The sequence below is a fragment of the Gobio gobio genome (genome assembly GCF_949357685.1).
Source record: "Gobio gobio genome assembly, chromosome: 13".
In the NCBI taxonomy this organism is placed as follows: domain Eukaryota; kingdom Metazoa; phylum Chordata; class Actinopteri; order Cypriniformes; family Gobionidae; genus Gobio; species Gobio gobio.
The window spans coordinates 7,910,338-7,931,245 of record NC_137106.1 but is presented as its reverse complement, the minus strand read 5'-3'; the positions used below and the strand labels follow the sequence as shown (position 1 = coordinate 7,931,245).

Here is a 20,908-nt window from a genome sequence, read left to right as displayed (position 1 = left end):
TGGGAAGAAACATTTATTCCCCTCATTTGAAGCATAGAGACAGAAAAGGACAACTTTTCACGTTGCAAGCATGTACTGTACTATATGTCCATATAGCTATAATTGAAAAAATATTGTATTTGTTTCACATAGATCCACGTCACACCTAGGTGAAACTTATGCAACAACTATGAATAATTGTCCTTATTGATCACCATCCGTTTGGCCTAGCTTATCGACCCTTACACGGGTTACAACTGCAGTTTACATTCAGTAAAAGTAGTAAAGTATGCTGCTAAGTACATTACATCAACAGTCAAAATCCTCAGGATTGTTTCTGAAATATACTGCATGGATAGGATTCCTGTCGTCCATATTTAAAGAGATAGTTCACCCAAACCTGTATGAATTTCTTTCTTCAGCTGAACACAAACAAAGATTATGGGTAACCAAACAGTTAATGGACCCCATTGATTTCCATAGTAGGAATAAAAGTGGGGTCCATCAACTGTTTGGTTACCAACAGTCAACAGTAAATGATTTTTGGGTGAACCATCCCTTTAAGATAATGTTCTACGCATCAGAATAACACATAGGCTATGTTCAGAATAGCATACTAGCATACACATTATTTCTGCCGTATACAGTATGCACATTTTCTGGAGAATACTACTGTATATCCCACAGTACACTTCATTTGACTTGACCTTTCTTTTCAGAAATTAATGCGAACAAACCTTCCAAAATAAACAACCTTTCGAAACGTTTATTGCAAATATAATGTATCCTGTTTCACATTCTACTTGAAAAAACAATAGTCAACAGTATACAGTGTGTACTGTGCAGTATGCTAGTATTTCATTCTGAACAGAACAACTGTGTGTAAGGGCTACGATTTAACCCCTGGTGTGTGTTCAAACAGTGTCAAAACATTCATAAACTAGATATTGATGGTATTTTAGGTACATAGTACTGAGTATGCTACATAGTAAGGCGCATGTTTAATATATAACGTCGAAAGACTCTTAGTATAGTGTTGTTCTTACGATTGAAGTACTTTGGGATAGACATCAGATAATCAGTGATTACTGACACATTGTTATGGTCAGACTGAAGCTGAACAATGGCTTGGGATATCTGGCCTGTGCTGTCATTATATCTGATTGTTAGTTTTCCGGCTTACCCTGGTTATAGAGCGAAAAGCTTCATTTGATTAAAAACCGGTTTTATTAATTAAGGCCCATTCTGGCATCAAACTGATTGTCTCTCGTCACCTTTCGCTGCCTAAACAACCAAATGGCTTAAACCTAAATATCCTTCCAGTTGACCTTCAACCCAATGGTCTCAACGTAACCGTGTGGCCCGATCGTCAGACGTTATCTACCAATCTCTGCTCAGAGATTGAACCAAACCGCTTGGTTGTGGTTATAGATAGCGCAGTGGTCATGGCCTTGTCATTATAATAAGTTCTAAGTGGGTTTCCTGAGAGATCGAGAGGATGAGACGGTTAAAGGCGAAAGGTTGCGTCTCCTCGTTCCTCTCATACATTCTGGCCCTGATCGCATTTCCTGTTTTGTCCACAGGCCTTAACACGGGGGCCTTTGTTCACACTAATATCCTGCAAAATAAAAGGCAATGCAAACATACATTGTCTTTATGTTGGGCATTTTTTTGGTCCACAAATATGTGATGTTTTGTCTCTGCGAGTCTTCAGTCCTTTCCCTCAAGCACACGGAGGTTCCTCGGCAGGGAGCAGGGGGCTGCAGGGCGGAGCGTTGCTCAGAGGGCGGAAAGCGAAGATGGATGGATCGTAGGAGTATCGGGGTGCGTGACGGCCGCCACTCAGGGTCTGTGAGGGAACCACACAAACAAAGAAAAAGATTTTACAATACAGATTGTTTTAAATTAGCTTTATTTTGTCCAATTACTGTGTGAAGCTTACCCATAATATGAAGCTTTACCCGTAAAAATATGAAGATACATTTCTAGCTCTGACTCATTTTAAATCATAATTTTGGCCACCCCTGAAATGGATCATACCATTAAGTGTTGAATTAAAAATGCTATGTAACCGTGCTCTTTCAGGGACGTGCATCTCTTGCATGGATGAAGAGCATAATCTGTTTTAAATACTCATAGCTCAACTCAAGTTCAGTTGAATGATAACATTTGCCGTCTTTAAAGGATTAGTTCACTTTTAAATAAACTTTTGCTGATCATTTACTCACCCCCAACTCATCCAAGATGCCTTTCTTTCTTCAGTCGAAAAGAAATGAAGGTTTTTGATGAAAACGTTCCAGGATTTTTCTCCATATAATGGACTTCAATGGGCTCCAAACGGTTCAAGGTCCAAATGACAGTTTCAGTGCAGCTTCAAAGGGCTTTAAGCGATACCAGACGATGAATAAGGGTCTTATCTAGTGAAACGATCGGTCATTAAAAAAAAAAGGAAACAAAAGTTACGTTTTAAAAGCACAAATGCTCGCCTTTTCTCGTCATCCAAGTGCAGCGCGAGCAACCACGGTTTCAATCGCTCAGGATTGTGTAGAGGAAATCTATGAAAAGTCAAATTTCTGTCCTGACGAAAATATTCTTTTAGGCTTTCTACGTTTAAATTTATGCATTTGGCAGATTATTTTATCCAAAGCGACTTAGCAACCTTCTGCTTATCAGTTCAGTGGTTTAACCCACTAGACCAACATCTCACAATACACACATATTTCTAATATTAAAACACCCAGGATACGCACACGAAATGGCCATTTTAAACGATAAACTGACACAAAGACATGTGAATATGTGTGTATGGTCCTCCTTCCGCACATTTGTAAACACTGACTCAGTACTTCCGCCTACATCAAACGTGACCTTTTCAACGTAATTGCGTATTACGTGACGTCACGAACGCGCATCACAGAACAGAGCAAGGCGAGCATTTGTGCTTATAAAACGTAAACTCTATTTTTTAAATGACCAATCTTTTCACTAGATAAGACCCTTATTCATCGTCTGGTATCGCTTAAAGCCCTTTGAAGCTGCACTGAAACTGTCATTTGGACCTTAAACCGTTTGGTGCCCATTAAAGTCCATTATATGGAGAAAAATCATGGAATGTTTTCATCAAAAACCTTCATTCCTTTTCGACTGAAGAAAGAAAGACATGGACATCTTGGATGACATAGGGGTGAGTAAATTATCAGCAAAAGTTTATTTAAAAGTGAACTAATCCTTTAATACTGTTAAACTGCATGTATGAAGCAAACTGTTCGTTGAAAATATCCACAACTTAACACTGAAATAGGAGCGTACAATTTATCTGTCAATTGTGTGTGAAAGTTGCGGTCATTACTATAATAGTATGCGTGTGTGGGCCTATATAGTGTATGTATATATGTATATATATATATACACTCACCTAAAGGATTATTAGGAACACATACTAATACTGTGTTTGACCCCCTTTCGCCTTCAGAACTGCCTTAATTCTACGTGGCATTGATTCAACAAGGTGCTGAAAGCATTCTTTAGAAATGTTGGCCCATATTGATAGGATTGCATCTTGCAGTTGATGGATATTTGTGGGATGCACATCCAGGGCACGAAGCTCCCGTTCCACCACATCCCAAAGATGCTCTATTGGGTTGAGATCTGGTGACTGTGGGGGCCATTTTAGTACAGTGAACTCATTGTCATGTTCAAGAAACCAATTTGAAATGATTCGAGCTTTGTGACGGTGCATTATCCTGCTGGAAGTAGCCATCAGAGGATGGGTACATGGTGGTCATAAAGGGATGGACATGATCAGAAACAATGCTCAGGTAGGCTGTGGCATTTAAACGATGCCCAATTGGCACTAAGAGGCCTAAAGTGTGCCAAGAAAACATCCCCCACACCATTACACCACCACCACCAGCCTGCACAGTGGTAACAAGGCATGATGGATGCATGTTCTCATTCTGTTTACGCCAAATTCTGACTCTACCATCTGAATGTCTCAACAGAAATCGAGACTCATCAGACCAGGCAACATTTTTCCAGTCTTCAACTGTCCAATTTTGGTGAGCTCGTGCAAATTTAGCCTCTTTTTCCTATTTGTAGTGGAGATGAGTGGTACCCGGTGGGGTCTTCTGCTGTTGTAGCCCATCCGCCTCAAGGTTGTGCGTGTTGTGGCTTCACAAATGCTTTGCTGCATACCTCGGTTGTAACGAGTGGTTATTTCAGTCAAAGTTGCTCTTCTATCAGCTTGAATCAGTCGGCCCATTCTCCCTCTGACCTCTAGCATCAACAAGGCATTTTCGCCCACAGGACTGCCGCATACTGAATGTTTTTACCTTTTCACACCATTCTTTGTAAACCCTAGAAATGGTTGTGCGTGAAAATCCCAGTAACTGAGCAGATTGTGAAATACTCAGACCGGCCCGTCTGGCACCAACAACCATGCCACGCTCAAAATTGCTTAAATCACCTTTCTTTCCCATTCTGACATTCAGTTTGGAGTTCAGGAGATTGTCTTGACCAGGACCACACCCCTAAATGCATTGAAGCAACTGCCATGTGATTGGTTGATTAGATAATTGCATTAATGAGAAATTGAACAGGTGTTCCTAATAATCCTGTTCACGGCACCTGTTAGTGGGTGGGATATATTAGGCAGCAAGTGAACGTTTTGTCCTCAAAGTTGATGTGTTAGAAGCAGGAGGCAACCTCACGCAGTTTCTCTTGAAGCCAATACGGAAGTGACTTAAGCTGCAATTCATCGACTGCCCCCTAGGGGCTCCAGAAGGGAGCAGAATCTCATTGAGCTCATGTTAAAATGCCCAACTTTACAGCAGATTAAAACATGTTTACAGTCTGGTACAAATTGTGGTTTTGGTCTATACGGCTAATTTTGCCCTTCATGACGACTGTGAGGGGGGTGAATTTTTGTATAACTCATTCGTTTACATTATATAAAGCCTTAAAGTTCTGCATAATTAAGGGCGTGGCCACTTTGAGTGACAGGTGGATAGCCGTTTATCTGCTGTCAGTCATCGCGTCACTTCAGCTCCGCCCACGTCCCGCCTCTTTTCACATTTTCTGTTATCCGGGAGTGACGCGCTGCCAAGATGGCAACGGCCAGCTCGTCCCTTCTTTACGCTTCAAAACTGCTCATCAGAATCCTATGGGTGATGTCACGGACACTACGTCCATATTTTTTTTACAGTCTATGGTTAGAATCAGGAAAAATGGGCAAGCGTAAGGATTCGAGTGAGTTTGACAAGGGCCAAATTGTGATGGCTGGACGACTGGGTCAGAGCATCTCTAAAACTGCAGCTCTTGTGGGGTGTTTCCGGTCTGCAGTGGTCAGTATCTATCAAAAGTGCTCCAAGGAAGGAACAGTGGAGAACCGGTGACAGGGTCATGGGCGGCCAAGGCTCATTGATGCATGAGGGGAGCGAAGGCTGACTCGTGTGGTCCGATCAAACAGACGAGCTACTGGAGCTCAAATTGCTCAAGAAGTTAATGCTGGTTCTGATAGAAAGATGTCAGAATACACAGAGCATCTCAGTTTGTTGAGTATGGGACGGCATAGCATCAAAAAAAAAAATCTGAAAAAATCTGAATCATGCAGTTGTGTTTTTGAAAAGTTTCACCTACAGAAGACAACAATGTCAAATGATCCCTGTTCATGGATTCGAGAAAACAACTAAAAATACGGTATTATTCATACCAGGCCATTAGTTGGCAATGTCACATTGTAGCACATAATACACATGCGCATGGCGTCACCGTTTTCACAAATTCTTGTTTTTGTAGTTTACAAGACGAGAACAGTATTGTTTTCAAAAACTTGCGCTTTGAAACCCATTTTCAGACCCCCAAAACGCTGCTGTTGTGTAAATGAACGGCCGAAACGCATACAAACGTTTTGAAAAAGATGTGTAAACGTCCCCCAAGACTATTTTCATTCAATCTTTGTCTGTCAAAATCTGTCCAACTTTAACTTTACGAGACACGCTACGGAAACACGCTGAACTTTGTCAAAAACGTTCCTCTAGTGTATGACCACTGGCTTACATGACCAAAATGATCTTTAAAACAAAACCTGAGTAAAACCAAATGAGCAAAAACCTGAAACCCCCAGAGAAAGGAGGGGTTCCTGTCCCGGGGAGTGAAAGAAGTACTTAATATGTTTCACATATGGTCAGCTAAATCTAGCCTGGCTTAAACTGTACAACTCACAAAGATATATATGCGTGTACCACAAGGTTAAGCTCTTTTCCTGTCAAATAGCCACTCTGTTTGAGGTTTTCAAACCCATCAAGGGGCCAGATCAACACTTCATCAAAATAAAAAGAGCAGGCCTCGGGGTTTCATCGGAGTGCTACACGATCCCATTTACTTTCTACAAGCAGCTGTTTTCCATGAATCTCCCTCCAGGAAGCAATGCTCTGAGTTGAATCATTTTAAACTGGTTTCATCCATGCATTCCTAACAGCAAATGACAAACTATCAAATATTGTTCTGTATTTTACATTTTTAAGAGCTCTACAGGCATGTAGACTGACAAATACCTGCAAATGATATTATGACGAGCACTTTTACGAACACAGAATGCTTTTAAAACATTACACTATACACAATATACTGCTTATACATGGGAACCAATTAACCCCTCAACCCCTAACATCTGTCTTGTCAACAAGTTTGGACCATCCAGGCGATCAGAGCTCTTCTTCTCTGGCTTCATTCACCGATGACTTTCTTTTTTTCCCCTCCTTCCTTCTTTGGTTTCATTTCTTTCTCGTTTCTGAGCCCTCATTCTCTCTGGTCCTGTCCCAGACCTCAAACCCCCATGATGATTTTCCCTCTTCCCTAACAGGCCCCCAGATAGCCACTTCCCCCTCCATCTCTAGCTTTCACCTGGAGCGTGGCCAGCAGAGACGGGGCTCGGAGATAAAACCAGGGGCCCAACCACACCATGAGCAGCTTGGGAAGGACAGAAGGGCAGAGTGAATGGGAGAAGCAGGGTTATATTTGGACAGATGATTTAAAAACATGTTCACAAACTGAAATAAATGAGAAACTATATGGCTTAGGGGTTTAAAAGAAAATTAATACTCAGTAATAGTATCCATTTAACAAAACTCAGACTGAATAGAGCTGGATAATGTAACCATCTTTGCAAAATCAACGCGGTTATTGAAACGAATTGAATCTGCATTGAGCTGAATAATGACAGTATTGTCTTCTGGAGAGCTGCTTTGAAATAATCTGTGTTGTATAAAGTACTATGGAAATAGCAAACAGATTTTCGTGTCACATGTATGGTTGCCGATACCAGAGCTGTGGACCAATTCCCCTACTTATACTACACTATAAAAGAAGTGTTGTAGTACAAGATCATCTGAGACCAAGACCAATGTGTGTTGAGACCAAGACCAAGACTTTGAGGAGTTGAGACCAAGACAAGACCAAGACTTTGATGGGTCGAGACCAAGACCAAGACTTTGATGGGTCGAGACCAAGACCAAGACTTTGATGGGTCGAGACCAAGACTTTGATGGGTCGAGACCAAGACCAAGACTTTGATGGGCCGAGACCAAGACAAGACCAAGACTTTGAGGGGTTGAGACTAAGAACAAGACTTTGAGGGGTTGAGACTAAGAACAAGACTTTGACAGGTTGAGACCAAGACTTTGATGGGCCAAGACCAAGACAAGACCAAGACTTTGAGGGGTTGAGACTAAGAACAAGACTTTGAGGGGTTGAGACTAAGAACAAGACTTTGAGGGGTTGAGACTAAGAACAAGACTTTGACGGGTTGAGACCAAGACTTTGATGGGCCGAGACCAAGACAAGACCAAGACTTTGAGGGGTTGAGACTAAGAACAAGACTTTGACGGGTTGAGACTAAGACTTTGATGGGCCGAGACCAAGACAAGACCAAGACTTTGAGGGGTTGACACTAAGAACAAGACTTTGACGGGTTGAGACCAAGACTTTGATGGGCCAAGACCAAGACAAGACCAAGACTTTGAGGGGTTGAGACCAAGACAAGACCAAGACTTTGAGGGGTTGAGACCAAGACCAGACCAAGACTTTGATGGGTCGAGACCAAGACCAAGACTTTGATGGGTCGAGACCAATACTTTGATAGGTTGAGACCAAGACCAAGACTTTGAGGGGTCGAGACCAAGACTTTGATGGGTTGAGACCAAGACCAAGACTTTGAGGGGTTGAGACCAAGACCAGACCAAGACTTTGATGGGTCGAGACCAAGACCAAGACTTTGATGGGTCGAGACCAAGACTTTGATAGGTTGAGATCAAGACCAAGACTTTGAGGGGTCGAGACCAAGACTTTGATGGGTTGAGACCAAGACTTTGATGGGCCAAGACCAAGACTTTGACGGGTTGAGACCAAGACTTTGATGGGCCGAGACCAAGACAAGACCAAGACTTTGAGGGGTTGAGACTAAGACCAAGACTTTGATGGGTTGAGACCAAGACTTTGATGGGCCAAGACAAGACCAAGACTTTGAGGGGTTGAGACTAAGAACAAGACTTTGACGGGTTGAGACCAAGACAAGACCAAGACTTTGAGGGGTTGAGACCAAGACCAGACCAAGACTTTGATGGGTTGAGACCAAGACTAAGACTTTGATGGGTCGAGACCAAGACTTTGATAGGTTGAGACCAAGACCAAGACTTTGAGGGGTCGAGACCAAGACTTTGATGGGTTGAGACCAAGACCAAGACTTTGAGAGGTTGAGACCAAGACTTTGAGAGGTTGAGACCAAGACTTTGATGGGCCAAGACCAAGACAAGACCAAGACTTTGACGGGTTGAGACCAAGACAAGACCAAGACTTTGAGGGGTTGAGACCAAGACCAGACCAAGACTTTGATGGTTCGAGACCAAGACTTTGATGGGTTGAGACCAAGACTTTTTTGGGTTGAGACCAAGACTTTAATGGGTTGAGACCAAGACCAGACCAAGACTTTGATGGTTCGAGACCAAGACTTTGATGGGTTGAGACCAAGACTTTAATGAGTTGAGACCAAGACAAGACCAAGACTTTGATGGGTTGAGACCAAGACAAGACCAAGACTTTGATGGGTCGAGACCAAGACAAGACTAGGACTTTGATGGGTTGAGACCAAGACAAGACCAAGACTTTGATGGGTTGAGACCAAGACAAGACCAAGACTTTGAGGGGTCGAGACCAAGACAAGACCAAGACTTTGAGGGGTCGAGACCAAGACCACATCCCCCATGTTTTCTGAGCCGAATCCTCCTCCAACGCACAATGGGTTGTGGGCAATATTAGCCTTTATAGAGTGCACGGATCCACACTTCGAAAATCTACCTGAAATAAGTAGACCATCCAGGGACTTTTGACATGCTCTTTTTTTAACATACTAGGATGGATATATCCATTTAGGGTGGATAGTATGGACATTGGGACGCAGGGTAGGTCTGCGTTTAAATTACATTTTTTATGCCCCTTGCTAACTTCCCTCAGTCTTGTTCATTCGGCTGTACGTCATTGCTTACGTTGCACGAGTGCCCACTACTGGCAGAACCCTTGAAATGTGTTTAAATGGAAAACCCTAATGGTGCGTTCACACCAGAAGCGAATGAAGCGTTAAGCGTGAGTGATTTGCATGTTAAGTCAATGCAAAGACGGGAATAGGCATTCTGTGACGCGATTTGCGCCATTCTATAAGTCTGTATGTATGCTTGGGACAAAAATAACAATTCAGAAAACTATAAGTGTGTAAAAAAAGGAAACTTAAGGTATTAAGTATTAAATGCAGTTAAATGTCAAAATAACTCCAATATCATACACTAGAGTTGTTGTAATAAAACAACAATATTTGTTAAAATATGTTAAAAATAAAATATGAGTCAACAATCAAGGACAAAAGGTAAAGGAAAAGAGAGTGGGAAAGCAAAGAGAGTGGGAAGAGTGAAAGGAAGTTGAAAACAACAACAAGGCGGAGGAGTGAACCGAAGAACATCTTTCTCTCTGACTGTAGATCCTGCAACAGCCGGCACTCTATAAATGGAAAATGACTTCATCCTAACACACACACACACACACACACACACACACACTCTTCTCCCTCTCCCTTTTCATCCCTTGCTCCTCTCCTCACCTCTTTCCATTAATCTAATAAAATGGTCATCCAATCTCCTGCAGATGAAATGGAGGTTTCTGGATGTTCATTGGAGAGAAAGACTATTACACAACAATTATTTTGCAGTCTGCAAGAGGTAAACCTGCATTTCTGGAAGCTAAAAGAAATGATAACATTTCAGCACTGCAAAATTTGGAGACTCAATATATATTGGACATTTTCTATAGAAAAATGTAAATGCTGCTTGTGTGTTTATGGCTTTTTTTAAATGTCGGACGCCAGTGTTTCATATGGCATGCGTTCGGCCAATCAGCGTACACTTACATCACTGGTAGTTCCTGTTGTGCTGGGTTGGACTCTACTCTAACCCAGCAAATTTAGTTCCCTCAAAAGGTGTTTGCGTAACTATGACATTCCCAGTTTCTGTTTTGTGCGAACACGCCAAAAGTTATAGGAACTATAAAAATGTTCGTCCAATGCGAAAACCACTTATATGGTTCAGGTCCCTCTTTTAATGCAAGTCAATGGGAATATTATGCCATTATATTCATATACTGTGGTATTAACCCTACAGAGCATACTGTATCATATTTGATACACACAAGGCCTCAAAATAATCAATATTGAGACTTTATATCTCACAATTCTGACTTTATATCTCACAATTCTGACTTTATATCTCACAATTCTGACTTTATATCTCACAATTCTGACTTTATAACTCACAATTCTGACTTTATAACTCACAATTCTGACTTTATAACTCACAATTCTGACTTTATATCTCACAATTCTGACTTTATATCACACAATTCTGACTTTATCACACAATTCTGACTTTATGTCTCACAATTCTGACTTTATATCACACAATTCTGACTTTATATCACAATTCTGACTTTATATCTCACAATTCTGACTTTATGTCTCACAATTCTGACTTTATGTCTCACAATTCTGACTTTATACCACACAATTCTGACTTTGTCTCACAATTCTGACTTTATATCACACAATTCTGACTTTATAACTCACAATTCTGACTTTATAACTCACAATTCTGACTTTATATCTCACAATTCTGACTTTGTCTCACAATTCTGACTTTATATCTCACAATTCTGACTTTATCACACAATTCTGACTTTATATCACACAATTCTGACTTTATATCACACAATTCTGACTTTATCACACAATTCTGACTTTATATCTCACAATTCTGACTTTATATCACACAATTCTGACTTTATATCACACAATTCTGACTTTATATCTCACAATTCTGACTTTATATCACACAATTCTGACTTTATATCACACAATTCTGACTTTATATCACACAATTCTGACTTTATATCACACAATTCTGAATTACGAGATGTAAACTCACAATTGTGAGATAAAAAAGGCGCAATTATCTTTTAAAATGTTTTCTTCTGTGGCAGAAACAAGTTTACATATAGATGTTACCGAAATGTATGCCAAAGAAAACAATGGTATTTATTTTGGTAAGGGGCCCCTGAGAGCTGATCCAGATTGTGTTTGTAATGCACGTCTCTGACTCCAGCAGCCTGGTCTGCAGCCAGTGTTTCCCATGAGTCTTCCAGTTCCTGTGCCGTGCAAGCAGGAGTCACTGTTCTGCAGTCCAAAAGGTGGCGAGCTCATAATGACGTCACACACTGGCATCATTCAGCTCGAACCTTCTGGCCCAGTGTGACGAGTGCCAAACAAACACCCGGGGTCCGCGGCCACGGCTATGAGGGTCAGCGGGTGCGCTTTGGTCAGGCTCCAGCGCAGCCGAAACCAGGCATGCTCACAGGTCAGGGTTTTATAAAGCAAGCCAGCCACTCTCATTCAAAGCATTCATGCTACTGTATTGACCAGAGAAATCTGATCCAAGACCAGCATTACAAAACATTTCTAAATAATTTACTATTTGCAGAAAAAAATGCCAGCAGCGAAACAATCCTTCGGCTTGCCAACAAATTGTGTAAACTGACCCCAGAAAGTATTATAGATAAAACACGTTTATAGATAAAAATATAAAACCTTCTTTTATTAGATGTATGATTAATGAGTAGAGTAGTTCAACACATTAACTATTTCCCTGTCAGTTTTAAAGAAAAAAAGCGTGAATATTTTATTGTATGAATATCTGAAGATTTTTTTATTTAAACAAACATTTTATTCTAGATTTGAGACACCTTTTTTACACAACATCTTTTTGCGAAATGCTATTCTTGAAAAGTGTGCTTTGTGCTATCATAGCTTTTGATATCTAATGCAATGCTATTCATATTTGGGTGTGGTTTAAGTGTCTGAATTCTTTTTTTGGGGCCACTGTATGAAAAACCTGTTTGTTTTTTCCTTTCGACACACTCACCCGAATCTTGATAGTCCTCGTTTTCCCTCCACAGTTCTTTTTTAGCAGCATTTTCTGAAAGAAAGAGCAGAAAGGAGAAAATATGGTTAAAAGGAATGACATAAACCTTCCATGTTGTCTATGCAAAGCCAACCTCCGCACAACAGCTGCAACACACACTGAGAAACAACTTTCCATATTGTCAGTGTAAACATTTACTGCTTTTTTGCCCTTGAGCTGTTCTGGAAGATCCCTGGAAGCTATGGGCCACTGTGGCTACCAAAACTAATGAGTCTTTTATGTAACGCAGCAAAACATCCTGTAGGCTGCCCTTTCAGGACAGGACTGCCGTGGAACTCTGTTTGCTTTCCTTACCCAGAAGCGTGACTCAGAGGTTAACTCGGATTCTTTACAGGACAAGCGGTTCATTACAGTGAAAACAATCAGTGCTCCTCAAAGATTACAATACATTTAAGATTTTAAAAAAATGACATGCAATGATAAAGGAATAATCTGCCCAAGATGAAAATTCTACATTATTCACCCTCATTTCAAACCATGTGACTTTATTTTTTGTGTGTGGAACAAAAAAAAAGGAGATGTTTAGCAAAATGTCCACACTGCACAGGAACCGAGGCTTCATAGAAGTTCATAAAAGTAGACTCATGCGCCATATTCCAGTCTTTAACTGGAGATGCACTAGTCGACCGGCCATTGATCGGAACAGGGCGATTTTTGCTCCAATTCTTTTGCTTTATTTTCGACGATCTCTGTTCCAGACTTCCACACAAAACTGCATTGCAATCATGGCAAATGTCATTTGTGTGGAATGTATCTCCAAGCATTTTCTTTTCCTCTTACCTCCATATAAAGTAGTGTTTTTATAAGCGTTTATAACCGTTGATTAAACGCCACCTACTGTCAAAGACAGAGTTTGCATTCTCTTTTAGTCTGTATGCTGTTTTTGTTTTGTGCACGTATGTTTTATGTAGCATGTAGTTGTATTTTAGTTTTATGTAGCAATTTCACAAAGCTAAAGTCAGACCATTCTACCTTTGCTTTAACCCTCTGGTGCGGAACATTTTCGGTTTTGAAATTCTAAAAATCACAGCTTCATCGGAATGATATGAAATGTAGTGACTTTATTGGCATTAGGTGTGTGAGGGCATGATTCGAGCATGCTAATTGGTCCTGACTTTATGTCCTTTCATTATCTTCGGTCACAAATGACCGACCATAGGAAATGAATGGGAAATCGGCAAAAATTCACCAAATATTTGTGTGCACAATCTACAAATCGGCCACAATGCTGAAATAAAGTCATCAAGAGTGTGATATTGACACATCCACTCACACACAGACACACACACACACACACACACACATATGAACCACTGTGTCTATAATACAGAGCAAAGTTTATGGAATGTGAAATCCATTCAATAATTCAGTCATAATGCAGAAAAAGCTCACAAAAGTGAAGGGGTGACACTCTAAATGTTCTCTCACACACACACACACACAAACTGTGCACTTGGAAGCTCAGGCTCGATCCTTTGCATCTTTCTGAGCATTTTTAAAAACTAAATACATAACTCGCATAAAGTGTTATAATTGAATGAATGTTTTGTTTTTTTATAAAAATTCTGGAGAAAAAAAAATGGGTAGTAAAATGCTTCCTTGCTTTCTCTTCCTAACACAATGATTAGGTTTGACTGTATACATAATAATAATTATTATTATTGTAATCATAATGCAAAAACTAACACTTTAAATCACTATTTTTTCTAACAAAAAGAATTATCTAAAACTTTTTAATAAATAGTCTTTGATATTGTTTAAATATATATTCAAATGATCTAAAAAAAATCATTAAATGTGTTCAAAAGAGAACTAGGGAATTCACAAGCCTCTCCATAGAGACCTCTAGTGGTTACACCATAGACCGTAAAAAAATATGGACGACGCGACTTCATTGACTTCCGCTGACCATAGTTGAAGCTTTCATAGGCCCGCTCACGGCGCTGACATCTGGGACCGAGTCTGCACAGTAGCGATCTCGGGACCGGAGTTGCACAGTCGAGAACAGGAAGTAGAGGCGCGATTATCAAAAGCCCGCCCACACTCTCGCAGATGTAGAACAATTCAATTGTGTTGGTGTGAAATAAACAATTATGGAAATGTAGAAATTAAAGCTAAAGCTCCAATCTCCTCCCAAAAATCCAGAAAAAAGTCCGTTAGTGCCTCAGTGACAAGTTCACTCAGAGAAGCCGTCAATCTCAGCTGTCAATCATGACGTCACACCCCCCGTTTTTATAGCATCAAATAACACACTAAAACTAAACTTATTTAAAAAACGAACACTTGAAATGAAATTATCGTAATAAAAACTGCCTAAAATGACAGAAACCATCTTTAGGAAACAATTATTTGAAGTGTAATTGAATTGTTTAGTGTGTCTCGTGTCCATTCAAATACATGGAGAGGCGGGGTTTAGGAGCTATACTGGGACCGACCACCGGGGGGCGATCGAGGCGCGGAAGCTTCAATTTCTGACAGGAGCGCTACAGGCTTGGGTTACACACATGGTTGCATAAATAATTCCAACAGAGGGCACTAATCTGCCTTCAAAAAAAACTATTTTAACCTGAAATACTGTTTTAAAAAAAAGGTGGAAAAAAGTATTATTTTCAATGGCAAAAATAGACCATAATAATTGCATAAATATTAATAAGTACCATCAATCATCTCAAAATACAAAAGAAAATAGAAAAAATATTATTGAAGAAAAATAAATTACATTGGTTTTACTGGGGTGGAGGAAGTTAAATTTTTTCGGTGTCCGGTCACTTATGACCGGGAAGAGAACTAAAGGAACCCCCAAATGAAGAACGACAGAGGGTTAAATCTTGAAATTATACAAAACAACTGCTCATGTTACATGTGTGTAGCACCTTTGCTTAGAGTGTGATTAAAAGCAGTGGTTGCCTCATCAAACGGCGACAGATTATTAATTTTTTTGTTCGATTAAGGCCAGTTTGGCTTGAAGTAGAGCAAATAAACAACAAATAAATGGCAACCGGTATTTGAGTCTGCGCAATTGCTTATAAAAACAAAATATAAACCGGCGACTGGGTCATGGGCGGCCAAGGCTCATTGATGCACGTCGAGAGTGAATGGATCCGATCCATGTAGGCCCCACCTCACAACGTACAGGACTTAAAGGATCTGCTGCTAACATCTTGGTGCCAGACACCACAACACACCTTCAGGGGTCTAGAGGAGTCCATGCCTCAACGGGTCAGGGCTGTTTTGGCAGCAAAAGGGGGACCAACACAACAATATTTGGTCATAATGTTATGCCTGATCGGTGTATACATATATATTATTTATTTATAACAATTAATTATAATTGGTGCATCTTTACGTCAATCGCGGAACATCTTGAACTTCAAATTTCATTCTATGCATCCAAAAGAGAAGCATGAACATGATGCAAAACATCTTTTCTCGGAAACAAATAAATAAATAAATAGCATACAAACACGTCATGCGTCTATAACGCATCATAAATGACAACAGAAATAACCCTCTAACTCAGAGAGCATTAAAAACATATTAAGGACATGGTTTTTTGTTACAGCAAAAACAACCAGCTTCAAAGTTTGCATGTTATAATAAATCCATGGCAAAAACCTATAGGCACTGACAGATTAATGCACGTATCAAGCAGTCTCTTTGTTCTACAAGGGAAACTCCCAGTAAAAAAACAACCCAGGAATTGTCAAATTTGTCCAGATCTGCGTGACTGGAAGGCAGCCATGGTTAAAGCCCAAGTGAAGTTTGAGCTCGGCCTCATTTCAAAGTTCCCAAAAAAGGAGATAATGTTTGTCAAGCTCGCTCAACCATGGAGGGCGGCATTTAGACATCTGTCAGACACGCCATTCATTCGGCTTGAACAATAGCTGGACCCCTGCGCTTGAGATATAAGTGACTGCATATGTGAGGGAATGGATTAGTTGGTAAGGATTAATAATGAAAAACTAACACGACTGTTGGCCAAATGTGCCTCAAGATATTAACATAACAGCTGTCGTATAGCATTAAATGTGTGATGCGTAGTGGGGTGAGGCTGGATTATTTCATGTTTAGTGCTAAAGACAATAATGATGACACTAATTTGTGTACGTTTTGGGTTAAAAATTGAAGTGAAAAATTGAAGAATTTGAAGCGCCAGTCAGAGGAAAATGGCTATCAACGCGTTTTGTCATGAATAATTAAGCGCGTGCTGTCATGAATTAAGCAATGTGTCTTCTCATAGGATAAGGACACGCAGACTCATGAATAATTATGAGACATCGATGAGTCATCGCTGTACTATAGTACGAGAAAACATCACAGCCTATGACGATGACATGAAGACGAATTTAACCCTGTGGTGCTCTTCGTTTAGGGGTTGTATCGGTTGTCTTTCCGGTCATAACTGACCCGACACCTAAAAATTAAACTTCCTCCACCCCAGTAAAACCATTGCCATTTATTTTTCTTCAATAATATATATATATATTATATAGAGAGGCTTGAGAATTCCCTTGTTCTCTTTTGAACACATTTAATGATTCTTTTTTTTTTATGGATTTGAATATATATTTAAAAAATCTCAAAGACTATTTATTAAAAAGTTTTAGATTTTTTTGTTTTTGTTAGAAATATAGATTTTTTCTGTGAATTTGTGTTTTTGCAGATTTCCCATTCATTTTCTATGGTGGTCAGTTTTGACCGAAGAGCACAAGTGGGAATATTTTTTTTACGACCACTTAGCATGCCCGAATCATGACCCCAATTTTTTTGTGTTGTTTACATACCTAATGCTAGAAAAGTCACAGTTTCATATCAATCCAATGAAGCTGTGATTTTTTAAAATTCTAAATGTGGTTCATAGGTGTGTGTGTGTGTGTGTGTGTGTGTGTGTGTGTGTGTGTGTGTGTGTGTGTGTGTGTGTGTGTGTGTGTGTGTGTGTGTGTGTGTGTGTGTGTGTGTGTGTGTGTGTGTGTGTGTGTGTGTGTGTGTGTGTGTGACACTGATGAGTCATCGCCATACTATAGTACGAGAAAACGTCACAGTCTATGACGATGACATGAAGACGAATTTAACCCTCTAGTGCTCTTCGTTTAGGGGTTGTATCGGTTGTCTTCCCGGTCATAAGTGACTGGACACCTAAAAATTAAACTTCCTCCACCCCAGTAAAACCATTGCCATTTATTTTTTTTTATAATATTTTTTCTTTTTAATTTTATATTTTGAGATGATTTGATGGTATTTTTTAATATTTATGCACTAATTATCGTCTATTTTTGCCATCTCTTTTGAACACATTTAATGATTTTTTGTTGTTGATGGATTTGAATATATATTTAAAAAATCTCAGACTATTTATTATAAAGTTTTAGATTTTTTTGTTGTTGTTAGAAATATGGATTTTTTTACGACCACTTAGCATGCTCAAATCATGCCCTCAATTTTTTTGTGTTAACATACCTAATGCTAGAAAAGTCACCAAGTTTCATATCATTTTGATGAAGCTGCGATTTAAAAAAAATTCCAAATGTGGTTCATAGGTTCAGTTTTTCATAGGTGTGTGTGTGTGTGTGTGTGTGTGTGTGTGTGTGTGTGTGTGTGTGTGTGTGTGTGTGCGTGCGTGCGTGCGTGCGTGCGTGCGTGCGTGCGTGCGTGCGTGCGTGCGTGCGTGCGTGTGTGTGTGTGAGTGGATGTGTCAATATCACACTCTTGATGTTTTAGAGTGTCACCCCTTTACTGCTGTGTACTTTTTTTCAACATTGTGGCCGATTTGTAGATTGTACACACAAATATTCAGAAAATGTTTGTGTTTTTGCCGATTTCCCATTCTTTTTCTATGGTCCGAAGACAATGAACGCTACTTTTTTTTAAATGACCAATTAGCATGCTCGAATCATGACCCCAATTTTTTTGTGTTTACATACCTAATGCTAGAAAAGTCACCAAGTTTCAGATCATTCCGATGAAGCAGTGATTTTTAAAATTTCAAAACAGAAAATTTTCCGGTCAGAAATGACCGAAGAGCACCAGAGGGTTAAACCAGGAAGTTGAAAATAGAGCAAAAAGGTTTAAAATGAACTAGTTTTCTCCCACATTCAAAACTTACAGATGGTAACATTGTTTTCCATGATGTTCAACATTCATCTGTTAAAATCTCAGAAAATTTGGTTTAGGGTTTCATGACCCTTTAAAATCAAGCAGCTTTACTGTATTAGCGGAAAGGATTTCCACGTGAAAGAAGGAGGAGCCTCCACGCACTCCTACCTATTACGCAATTGCCACGGACCAATGGGAGTAAGAAGCTAGAGTGAGCTTTTCCCGGAAAGTTCGCTTTGGCAAGCTGTTTAGAACTCACAAAACAAACTCCAAACGAAGTTCGCTTTGGCCTGATTTTATTCGAAATCACGCCACATCAGTTCGTTCTTCGATTACTCAAAGTATATTGGGGCCTTTAGGGAGACTTCAACTTTGAACGAACCGTTTTCAGACTCTTTGATGCAATGTATATAACGAGAAAGTGTATTTTGACCTTTGTCTGCATGTAAACCTACTGTAGGAGGAAATTAAATTAGGAACCTTTAAAATAGCATATTAATAGAGTTGCAGCAAAATGAGCTTTTAGCAGCTAACTTGAATAGTCTCCCACATTTTGTTTTTCCATCAACACCTCCCATTCCACTTGACCAAGCACACACACAGTACACTCCAAGAGTCATATGGTCCTCACAGCCCTCTTCTCTCTGCTCTCCACATCCCTTTTTTTTTTTACCTGGCACAATCTGGCCTGTATATTCGAACACCTGAAGACAAAACAAGTAGGTTAAAACTACTTTTTTCCCACTTTGCCATTTCATTCACTCACAGATTCACTCTATCGGGCTTTTGTTCAGAGCGAGGGAGGGGGGCTGACATCTGTCATCCTCTCTTTCTCTCAGGAGGTGGCGGGCACAAAGCCCTGGAGCACATGGACTTGTCTGAGTAAGTGTAGTTGTGAGCATTTGTCTTGCATTGTTTTCAAATTCAGCCATTGAGTTTGACAAGGACTGTTGGTCTGAAATGTAGCACACTGAAGAGATTTTACACCAGAAAGTAGTCCAAGAGGATCTTTAAAAAGGGAAATAAAGTACCTTTACTTTTCAGACTAAGGTTTTTTGGTGGCTATATAAAGTCAGCTCAGTTCCCCTCAAGTTTACACAGGTGTCCCAGCAAAGTAACCACAGTTTCCCGTACTTTTTGAGAACCAGAACGTTTCCAAATACTTTCGTCCTAATTTAACAATATCCATTGTTTTGTCATTTAAACCTAACCTTTTGTGAATGTTTTGCTTGATAAGTGAGCTTGCACAATTTTTCTTTGAAATACCGCTTGATCTAATACTTTTTTTCCTAATGCAATGATATTTATTTAAGTTTGAAAAATACTTTTTGTGGGCCACTGTATGAATTGCTGTGAGTACTAGAAATACTGTATTGATTCAGTGATGCATCGGATCTTGGACATTGGAGATTAATATTTGGAATGACATTGGGTGAGTAATAACTGACAGAATTTTCATTTTTGGGTGAACTAACCCTTTAAGGGTGTTAAAGTGGTCTGTGTAATTTGCCATCTGCTATAGGTCTCAAAGCAATCATGGTTTTTGGTAATACCCAAATCTCCTTCTCATTTTTGTACCATGATTGATAAGGCAAAATCACCCCATCCTTTTGTCTTTGTCCCCACTTATGATATAGTTCATCCATCTGTGCGCTAAGCATGTTGTCGCTCTGTTTGGTGAATTTGACACCCTTCCCATCCCCATGCTCTCCCCTCCTCCCACTTTTCCACATCCATTTCTTGAGTTTTTCTAAACTTGTCAATAGTGATAATGGCTGGTACTGAAATATGGGGTTTTACATCTACATGCGATTAACTATTACAAATTATTTGGAAAAGGCAAGTTCTTGTTGACTGTAGGGGTTGATGCGATTAAAGTTGACGTTGAGTAGTCGCTGATGCTGTCATTAAAGGGATAGTTCACCCAAAAATGAAAATTAGCCCATGATTTACTCACCCTCAAGTCATCCGAGGTGTACATGACATTGTTCTTTCAGACGAATAAAATCGGAGTTATATTACAAAAGTCCAGGCTAATCCAAGCATTAGAATAGCAGTAATAGTTGCTCTGTTTTTGAAGTCCATAAAAAGTGCATCTGCACGTCAAATAACGTGCTCCACGCGGCTCCGGGGGGTTTATAAAAGCTGAATAATCGTTCAAAATGTACTGATTAGTTGTTGATGTCAGTGACAATAATCGATGATTAGTCGATTAATCGTTCTAATTATCGCTAGCTTAATCGATTATTAAAATAATCGTTTGT

At 39.8% G+C, this 20,908-nt stretch overlaps 1 protein-coding gene across 5 annotated transcripts in view; it reads right to left on the bottom strand.

Moving 5' to 3' along the window:
- Positions 1-20,908, bottom strand: part of LOC307135802 (uncharacterized protein) — a 69,563-nt gene continuing 48,655 nt past the window's right edge. For 2 of the 5 annotated variants that reach the window (XR_013817717.1, XR_013817719.1), the window contains exons 5-7: positions 12,492-12,545; positions 557-1,828; positions 1-379 (exon numbers count right to left, since the gene is read on the bottom strand). Coding sequence is in view for 2 of the 5 variants with exons in the window: in XM_079832481.1 (XP_079688607.1) it covers positions 1,703-1,828; positions 12,492-12,545 (180 nt within the window). In the remaining 3 variants the exon portion in view is untranslated. Of the gene's footprint in view, positions 1,829-12,491; positions 12,546-20,908 lie in introns of all 5 variants that reach the window. The other 3 variants (XM_079832481.1, XM_079832480.1, XR_013817718.1) reach the window with 2 other exon arrangements.